Source organism: Siniperca chuatsi, linkage group LG4 (genome assembly GCF_020085105.1).
Source record: "Siniperca chuatsi isolate FFG_IHB_CAS linkage group LG4, ASM2008510v1, whole genome shotgun sequence".
In the NCBI taxonomy this organism is placed as follows: domain Eukaryota; kingdom Metazoa; phylum Chordata; class Actinopteri; order Centrarchiformes; family Sinipercidae; genus Siniperca; species Siniperca chuatsi.
The window spans coordinates 26,835,033-26,845,610 of record NC_058045.1 but is presented as its reverse complement, the minus strand read 5'-3'; the positions used below and the strand labels follow the sequence as shown (position 1 = coordinate 26,845,610).

Here is a 10,578-nt window from a genome sequence, read left to right as displayed (position 1 = left end):
AGTCAAGATAACACAACTGTTTTGCTAGTTCCACTAAAAGTCAAACTTCAGACAATGATCATACAGCTAAACAATCCAAAACCTACATCCGTCTTGAACAGCAAAAAACATTTTTTACAGCAGGTGTTTTCAAAGTCTGACACTGTGGCTTTCTACTCAGACAAAATTGAGACAACTGTGCCCCCCCAATGCCCCCATTTTGTCACTCCTATTATCATTATTTGTCTTAGTTCGATTTGGGGGATAATCATGCTCTAAGTTTTGGAACTACAGCTCCAATGATGCTTTGGAGAATGTAAACCGAAAGTATAATATTGCCAAGGTCTCATTTAGCTAGCTGGGCACAAGTAGGCTAGCAAAATCTCCAAAACTTGACAAACAACAGGATATCTTCAAACCTGAGTTTTTGTACTGAGTCAACAGTTGAGGATGAACTTAGTTTAGTTTCTGGCTGCCTGCTTTTGCTCTGCTGGATTTAGCTTCTCCATCTAGCAAACAAGAGCCACTGTAAATTTCATCCTCTGCATTTCCACTGTTGTAGCAGTATGTCCCCTGTATTTATTTATTTTTTAAGTGCAGTGGCTCAAAAATGTTCATTAAAGATAACTGTTTTTGTAACTTTAAATAGTAATGGAAAACACTGATCTCAAAACTGTTATTTGTATTTGGTTAAGTTGAATTTTAAACTGTTATACTATTAAGACATTACTAGACACTTAATCTTACATTAATATGCCCTTTTTTCCAGCAGAAATTTTGACTTGTCATAATAAGAAAGACACAGGTATTAATAACATTAACAAATGCTTTGTTCTATTCAAGTGTCGCAGTAAGTCATGACAGTGTGACAGTGAGCAAGCATGCACAATACCAGGACCCTGAAACTGAAGCAGTCATTATTTATACCAGTGGTTTTCTTACTGTGACATTTTAAAATGTCTTCCGTAAAAAATGCCTATCCCATATTCACAGTGTGTACCTCCTGTAGCACATACAAACTGGTTTGAATATTAAAGCCTGGTGCTGGTGATAGATATTGTAGCATGTATGACATTGTTTAGCCTACAATGCTGTGTGTCTAATATGCAATTAGCCTTCTTAGACAAGTCTTGCAGGGTTTAAATACTTATGGACAAGATAGGAAAGGATAGGAAATAGTTGCCCTTCTTCCACAGATTCTTGCTGGAGGACCTGTTGACAGCCTGGGAGAAACATCGCCCTGCAGAGTCGGAGCGTTTCTATTTTAGAAACTAGACAGTGCTATCTAAGTGCACACAAATGTTCAAACAGAGGTAATCACAAAACGGTATATCACTGAAAACACCAGTGAAATATTTATTCAGGCTAACAAACCCTTCTGTGTCAGTAGCCTCTGAACTTGTATCCACCAGGGCCTGCAATGAATTTGCCTCCTTCAGTGACAAAATTCAAAAAACTGACAGGCAGTCAGTGCCTCCATATCAGGTGCAGGGTATGTGTGTTGTCACTGTCCACTTAAAATCAATTCAAGTAGCATGACACAATTTGATCCTATAGTAATGTTGCTAGGTACGTGTCTTGTGTCTCTAATGCGTTAAAATCCGAAAGGATGTAGTAAACTCACTGCGGATGCTTCCAGGGGACGCACCATATTTTTCCCCTGATAATACTACATTGTGAACAACTAATTTGCACTGAAAGAATAGAAATATACAAAAGAAACCTTGCTGTCAAAAAATTGTTTCTTACTGTCTGCATATATACTGTATCTCTCCAGCAGCAAACCGGAAGCAGAAAACCGAGTAGTTACTTTGGTAGTGACTGAAAAAAAACCCTCAAATACCTTCTCACACACACACACGATAGGCGGTGAATTAACTGTGTTATGAGTCGGTGTTTAATTCAGCGTGTATCTGATCCATGTATTTTAGTGAGAAATCTTAATTTTTTGAACATTTGCCTCATTCCCACGGCCTTCTTCCACTAAAATAGCGTAGCGTTTCTAGAGTTGTGTGTTTTTGCGGACACGTAAGGAATTGTTAATATGTCATATTTCTTAAAGGGAGTTTGGCGGAATATTTTCCCTGGAGCGTGCAGGGAGCGTCAGTTTAATTCAAACTGCTAATACTGTATGTACCCTATATTTTTTAATGTTTCGTCATGACTACAGAAACACTACGTAACTGCTAAAGTATGCGGTTAGTTATTGGTTTTATTAATGGTTTGCAGTCTAATAATGTGTGTTTGTATTGATTACTGACGGTGGCTGATCAGGCTAATTATCAGCTAATTGTATTATGCAGTAAATGGTTGCCCTTTGTGTGTGCGAATATCCAGAATTATAATCATATAACATCAAACACAAGTTTAACACTAAAATTTGTGAAAAAACACAAATTTTATTTGGGACCCACTAAATTTCCTTGGGGCCCTCTCAAATGACCACCTGTGGGTCCCGGAGACTCACTACATTGAAAACAGAGTAGCTTAAATTTCTAGTTCCCGTCCCATTTTTTCACAATTGAAAATGACTTGCCGAAACGTCTTGATTCTGAAAACAGTGTGCAGATGACTACGACTGAAACCTTTTCTACGATAGAACACTCCTGGACGAATGAGGGACTACACCGTCTTACATTGAAAACCTATCAACATCACTGATCCTATCAACCATAAAAACCTGGAGGACATTATACATCTGAAATCCTCCTCCTGATGTCTTGACATTCTGCCAAGAGGCCTTTTCAAAATGTTTCTAATTGCATGGCCTTAGATCTTCAACAAATTGTCAACATGTCTCTTCTCTCAAGTGTCTTCAAACAGGCCCTGAAAAATGCAGTCATCAAGCCACTCTTAAAGAACAATCTAACTATCTATCAAACCTCCTATTTTTAAGTAAAATCATTGAAAAAGCAATTTCTAAGCTGAATAACTTCTTGGCATTACACAACTGTTTTGATGTCTTCCAGTCAGGTTTTTGAGCACACCACAGCACTGAGACTGCTCTTGTTAAAGTCTTCAGTGACATCCACTTAAACACAGACAGTGGCAGAATTTCAGTCTTGGTATTATTGGATCTCAGTGCTGCATTCGACACGATCCACCACAAAATATATCTAGACCGACTGGAAAACTGGGTGAGACTTTATGCCACAGTACTAAACTGGTATAAATCCTACTGTCCCTAGGACAGGGACTACTTTGTGTCTATGGGTAAATACACATCTAAATGGACAAAAATGGCCTGTGGAGTTCCCCAAGGAAATGGGGCCTCTTCTGTTTAACATCTACATGCTACATATAATTATGTAGAAGACACACACATTTACATAACCATATCACCAGGGGACTATAATCCCATACAAGAGCTAAGTAAGTGCACTGAACAAATCAGTGACTGATTGTGCCAGAACTGTATTAAATTAAACAAAGATAAAACGTAAGTAATTGTTTTTTGAAGCAAAGGAGTAACGATTAAAAGTCAGCGCTCAGCTTCATTCAGTAATGTTAAAAACCACAAACCAAGCCAGAAATCTTGGTGTAGTCATGGACTCAGACCTTAATTTTAATATCCACATTAAGACAATTACAAAGTCAGCCTACTATCACCTTAAGAATATATCAAGGATTAAAGGACTTATGTCTCAGCAGGATTTGGAAAAACTTGTCCATGCATTTATCTTCAGTAGACTCGACTACTGTAACGGTGTCTTTACAGGTCTCTCTCTCTCGCTCTCTCTCTCTCTCAAAGATCAGACAGCTGCAGTTGATTCAGAACGCTGCTGCTTGTGTCATCACTAAGTCCAAAAAAGTGAATCACATCACTCCACATCTCAGGTCTTTACACTGGCTTCCAGTCTGTCAAAGAATTGATTTTAAAAACTAAACATGGAGAAGCAGCATTAGGTTTTTATGCACCACATATCTGGAACAAACTGCCAGAAAACTGCAGGTCTACTGAAACTCTCAATTCTTTTAAATCAAGGCTGAAGACTTTTCTGTCTGCCGCTGCCTTTTATTAAATCAAATAATGATAAATTTCTTAGACTGCACTGTAACTTTTACTCTCCTGTTTTATCTTGATTTTATTTTCTATTTAACTCTTTTTAATTGTATTTAAATGTCTTTTTATATTGCTCTATGTTCTTTTATGTTTTATGTAAAGAACTTTGAATTGCCTTGTTGTTAAAATGTGCTATACAAATAAACTTGCCTTCCCTTTAACCGGCGGAGCTTTTCTTTCCTTTACATTGTAAATCATCTCATGTGATGCCACTCAGAAAATCAAATCTGTGCATTCCGATAAGCATTCCGACTCGACTGAGTGAGATACACACAAGGGAGACGAGATGAGAGACAGGCGGAGAAATAAGCTAGTCAGAGAAAAGTAATTTCATATGGCGTGCTCTAAAAAAGAGAAAAGTGGACAGCGAAGAAAGAGAGCTTTAATCCAGAACGGACAGATTCTTGCATGTTCGTTCTTCCCACGGCAGATTATGGCGATTATTATACCATAATACCTTGATAGAGCCCAAGTCTATCTGTCATGTGTGTCCTGGCAACACTGTGTGTTTTGTGTATCTATAAACATCACACACACACACACACACACACACACACTTAGTACAGTTTAATTAGACTTCATATTGTGTGTTTTTGATTCCATTATCTTTTTAATAAATGCTTGTGTATAATTATGCTGGTTTCTTTAATGTTGTGAATAATTTGCCAACCTCTTCTACGTAGAACTCCAAATCCTTCAACCGTCTAGCTATTAATGATAATTTTGGTTAGAGTTCCAAATTAATAGTTTAGTATATTTCATGAGACTCACTCAGTTATTTAGCTATCTTTGTCTTTATTAAGAGTGGTGCCCCGAAGAACTTAATTAATTAAAGTTATTATTTATACTTATCTTTGATTATTCTAATCAATTGATTGCACCTACATAATTTGGTGCCCACTTTAACCGTTGTAATTCCCAACACCTTAAAGACAGTAACACACTATAGCTGTTTCCTCAAACATGTTCAGAATGTTACTCCATCCCACTGACCCAGCAAGTATAACTAACCTATATCATATCATATCTGTCAATCAGAGGGAAGTAGTTAATAAACAGAATAAACGAGTGTTGGAACTGGTTTTCCTGGATAGTTTCCACGGAGTGACACGTTCTGCCCACATTTACACCCACATGCAGCAATGAAAACAGTCTCACACAACTTTACTGTTCTTCCCTGCCCTTTGAATGTGCTTCCTCTCTGGCTGGTGTTGCTCTCTGTCATACACAATGTGTACAAAACTCACTGAAGTTTTTCCTCTAGCCATCCACCCACTCCCTTGCGCACACACAGTCTCTATGGTCTTCCCCCAAAAGGCACAGCTGTGGGATACACCTGCAGTATCACTTCATGCCACACACAAACACATACACAAATATGCAAATGTTAATGTGTTAGGAAACATAGTTCAGCTTATTGCAAATGTATCTGTTTTCAATGTCATCTGTTGTTAACATACTTCCTTGTAAATGCAAACTTGCAGGCAGGCTAACATTCTCCCACCCACACGCATACACCTGAAACTAACAGCGCATCATCAGGACAGTTTTCCTGTATACCTGTGGTGTGCTCACACTACATTGTAAGGAATAATAACCAGTTTTTTAATTCAGGGTGACAAGACAATGAAAACACTACATATGTGACAGGGCCTAGAGGTTGATTACTTTCCAGGCAAAAATGGCCTGCACGGCAGAGTTCCAAGATGAAAACAACTGCTGAGCAAAAAGAACATTAAGGCTCGTCTCATTTTTGCCAGAAAACATCTTGATGATCCCCAAGACTTTTGGGAAAATACTCCATGGACTGATGAGACAAAAGTTGAACTTTTTGGAAGGTGTGTGTCCTATCACATCTGGTGTAAAAGTAACACCGCATTTCAGAAAAAGAACATCATACCAACATTAAAATATGGTGGTGGTAGTGTGATGATCTGGGGCTGTTTCGCTGCTTCAGGACCTGGAAGACTTGCTGTGATAAATGGAACCATGAATTCTGCTGTCTACCAAAAACTCCTGAAGGAGAATGTCCGGCCATCTGTTCGTGACCTCAAGCTGAAGCGAACTTGGGTTCTGCAGCAGGACAATGATCCAAAACACACCAGCATATATATATAAATATATATATATCAGCCAAATAATCAACAAGACTGGCTATGGATACCGACTCAGGAACGGGGCCACCATCAGCCACCTCCTCTACATGGATGACATCAAGCTATACGCTAAGAGCAAGTGGGACATCGACTCACTGATCCACACCACCAGGATCTACAGCTCTGACATTGGGATGTCATTCGGGCTTGAGAAGTGCAGTCGAATGGTGACAAAGAGAGGGAAGGTAGTCCACACAGAAGGGGTCTCACTCCCAGAAGGAACAATAGCAGACATTGAGGAAGGATGGTTACAAGTACCTTGGAATACCACAGGCAAATGGCAACCTCGAAGAGGCAACGAGGAAATATATATATATATAAAAAAAACTTTGTCCTTCACCCTCCGCGGGTGGTCTCATCCTTCGAGCTCGGGTATTATTTCTCATGGCTCCCATGGTTGCTCTTATAGCCAAGCATCTCAAGGATCACTGCTGCTGAAGTGTATATCAGCTCATTGGTTTCGGTGATGCTTGTGGTAGGGATCGCACTCAATGCTGCATTCACATCTTCTAGGAGACTTAGCCGTTGTAATTGGCGTCGGGGTTGCCTTGCATTCATTCTCGCCATGATCTTATCTTTCAGGTCAGTCGCTGCCTCGTTCAGCTTGATTGCACTTGTTAGCTCCCCTCTGACCTGGCGTCCTGGCTCCCCCTTGCTGTAGCATTTGTGTTGTATCTCGTCAATCTCAAGTTGTGATAGCAGTTGCCGCTTGTGGATGTTGGAACACTGAGCTACTAGTTGCTTCGCTGTAAGCCTTGATTGTGGGTTTTGAAGTAACAGCAGTCTGTATAGACCTTTCTCACAGTGTTGAAATTTTGACTTTTTAACACAGGTTTAATTAATAACACTAATAATGGCTGCATTCCATACAGTCCTGGTATAGTGCATGTTGACTCACTGACATTGCTTACTGGGACACTTAAAATGGAATTAAGCCATCATTCATTTTATTATTATGTGCTTTTCCTGATATGACAGGGCAAATTGTCCAATGAAGGAAAGGTTGTTAAAAGTAATGTTTCTAATTATTAATGTTTTTGAGCACATTTTGCATGTTTCTTGTTGACTTTGATGTGTTCAAAATCTAAAGCAGTTTATGGTGATAGGAGGATTCTTTGCTTGGTTTTAAACATAATTCCAGTTGACTAAGTTAGAGTTAGAGTCAGCTGCCAAAAGAAACTGCCTGTTTTATGATAACTGGTTTGGTACCAAATGTGCGATGCATGTCAGGTAAAATGTAGACACAACTTTAGAATGCCCCAAACAGGTTAACCGGTCACACCGGATTTGACACCTGGAACAGAATTATTCCCTTTTCTGATTCTGCCATAAATTAAATTCCTTTTGCGTGTGAATCTAATCCAACATATTTTCAGTCAAATCAGACCCAATAACAGATAACGTAAAATGCAATGTAGAGCAGTAGAAGAGTTTTTTTTAACAGCACTTTGACTGTTGCCTCAAAATGAACAGAGCTTGAAGGTGAGATACCTACCTCCGACGAGGATGCTGCTGCCGTTCTTTCCGTCTGTCTTCCCTTGGGGTGGGAGGTTTTCCAGGTTCCCGTGGTGGCAAAGGTCTCCCCGCTCCACCACCACCTGCCCCGCCACTTGCACCTCCAGGCTCCCGGGGATTGGTGGGAGGCTTCCCTCCCTCTGGCAAGGCTTTGGAAGGCCTGGACTGCAGTACACCAGGTGGAGGAGGACTGGGAGCTTTCTTTATGGGAGGCTTGTCCCTGCGAGGAGGGGGCATGGCACCCGGCTTCAGCGGCATACTTAGGGAAGGAAAAGGCATTTCTTGTTTTTTCGAGCATGCAGACAGTGATGAGCAGTCATGTGCTAGCAACTGCCAGCAGAGCACATGCAATGTTCTAGCTAATAATCAATAAATAATAACACTAACAATCAGTAAAATCAGTAAAATGCAATGTGATGCCTGGAGCAAGCCCAAACTACAGACCTCAAAGTGCCTTGTTCTGACAATTTATGAGTTCATTATTTACTATCATGCAAAAAAATAAAAGAGTTAAACACTAATGAGAATATGTATTGAAGGAGAAACAAAGATGAAAGCAAATAATATAAGCATGGCTAACTATGGATTAAATGGATGTAAGTGCTTAATATATACCCTTTAGCTATCACAGGAGGAAGGTCTGTTTTGTTCTTAGCATTCCTTTGTGCTGGACTCGGTGAGGGAGATGTGGAGAATGATCGAGACCTATAAATCAACAGTAGTCATAAAAGTATCATTATGCAGCTTAATTTAAGATTAGATTACATCACAAATACACAATAATTTTATAATGCTGCATCATGTCATTCGGAAAAAAACATAATAGTTGTGCTTTGATGTGTGCATCGAGCAACTGAGCAATCAAGGAAATACAGCTCATGTGTAGTCAACAAAAATGATGACTGAAGCTTTACAGAAGCTCACAGACAACAATTAAAAAGAGAGAGGCTTGACTGTGTGAACACTTCTCAATTGTGCTGTGCTACAGTGATGTTACTGTAAGTAAAACAAATAATATCAAAAGAACTTAAATTTCTATTCTTGCACAAAAAGTCAAGCACTTTCAATGACCCATGTCTATTTTGGTCTTATTTTCAAAAACTCATGGCCTTAATTCCCCCCCCTCAAATTCATAAACTTTCAAGGATTTGAAGGACCTGTGGGAACCCTGCTACAACTTGTATTTCAAAGACTCCAGGAATACAGATCTCAGAAATGATCCTTTGGAATGCTTATCATTTAAGATATTGTAAAATCTTCTGCAGTAACGGATACATTTGGCCACTGCAGGGCAGCAGAAACAAGTTGTGAACACAACATTAATAATATCTCCTTTTAAGCTGATATGGCAAACTTGTGAGCAAACAGTTGCTTATTTACACATCCATTTTTTTCTGTGAGCTGATGTGAATGTTATTTACACATCTTCATGTTTACATATTACATATTGTAGCTGGAAGTGGACCATCAATGTGTAAATAGTGAGGCATATTATTATGTAGCATTATTATTAGAACGACACAAACAAATAAAGGCTGGTCACTGATAAAGACTGGGTCAAAAAACATTGAGGAGGGGATGCAGACACACCCACTCTCTTGTGTACCTAGAGCGGCTGCCACTGAAGGAGCTCCGCTGAGAGGAGTGGCTAGAGTAGGAGCTGAATGAAGAAGAGCGGCTGCGGGAACGAGACGACCCAGAGCCTGTGTAGGATGAAGAGCGAGACGAAGACCTGCAACACACACACACAGCACATGAAGTTAAAATTAACGAACTGCTTCTTAAAGAGTAATCAAACGCTGCCTTTTTGCCTGTGGGGAGGGTGTTGTCTGGGCACTTTTTTTCTCCAACTACATAAGACGACCTCAAAATCAGAGTCAAATGATGCGAAATAAGAAACTAGAAACAACCGTATTAATAACCAAGAGCTGACCTGAGATTTAAGGCACATAAGATACATGAATATTTACTCTTGCGTTATACTGTTAACGTGGTAAAAACTGTAGCTAAATGATGCTGGTGACACTTACTATTGATGGATAGCTAGCTTGAGTGGGAGACTGCTGTAGAACAGTCATACAGTAATGTTATAGCAACATAAACATGACTGTGGTCTCCATCTAAATCTCAGCTTAGTGCAGATCAAACAGTTGGCTATTAACAGGATGGTTATTTACAGACAATACTTAGCCTAACCTGGTGATTCGATCAAATATGTACAGATGTCCGGGTAAGCAATATCTTGCCAGTGTGTTGGGTCATTGATCCACTTGGACTGGGGGAAGACTGAACCGGCATGACGGCTGACTGATCAACCTTAATTTATTAAGGTATCGTGAACACTCAGGTTCAGACAAGGTTGTAAAATAATTAGAAGACATGTCTATAAAAACAAAACAAAGGTTTGTTTTATAGACATGAATACATACAAATTGAATACATTTTGAAATGTATACATACATACTTGTCAAAACTGTAATCCAAACAAACACATTCTATGCAATCTAGTCAAGCTGCCAGAATTGGCTGCTTGGTTGCTTAATTCAAGTGCTCCTCTTTTTAATGAAGACAGCGTGCCACCAGCCCTGTGAAACAGAGAGCTTGTACCTGGCTGTTACTGTCATGCATTCCAGCCTGACTAAGAAATAGAGCCTGAGATAAAGCCACAGCATGCTACCAGCCCTGTTAAACAGAGAGCTTGTACCTAGCTGTTACAGCCACGTGTTCCAGCCTGAGTCAACTTAAAGAGACAATCCTCCTTTGGTAAGCAAACTTACTCTTTTAAACTTGCATTTGCCTTTACTGGCCAAAATGTATTATGCCCACTAGATGGTGCCGTAGTTACCCCTCTTCCACAGGAAGCTA

The 10,578-nt window shown here is 39.6% G+C and overlaps 1 protein-coding gene across 1 annotated transcript in view; it reads right to left on the bottom strand.

Moving 5' to 3' along the window:
• Nucleotides 1–10,337, bottom strand: part of zc3h18 (zinc finger CCCH-type containing 18) — a 20,087-nt gene extending 9,750 nt beyond the window's left edge. Inside the window, exons 1-4 of the mRNA XM_044194053.1 lie at nt 10,321–10,337; nt 9,320–9,445; nt 8,329–8,418; nt 7,694–7,972 (exon numbers count right to left, since the gene is read on the bottom strand). Of these exons, the coding sequence (XP_044049988.1) occupies nt 7,694–7,972; nt 8,329–8,418; nt 9,320–9,445; nt 10,321–10,337 (512 nt within the window). The remainder of the gene's footprint in view (nt 1–7,693; nt 7,973–8,328; nt 8,419–9,319; nt 9,446–10,320) is intronic.
• Between the last annotated feature and the right edge of the window lie 241 nt (nt 10,338–10,578).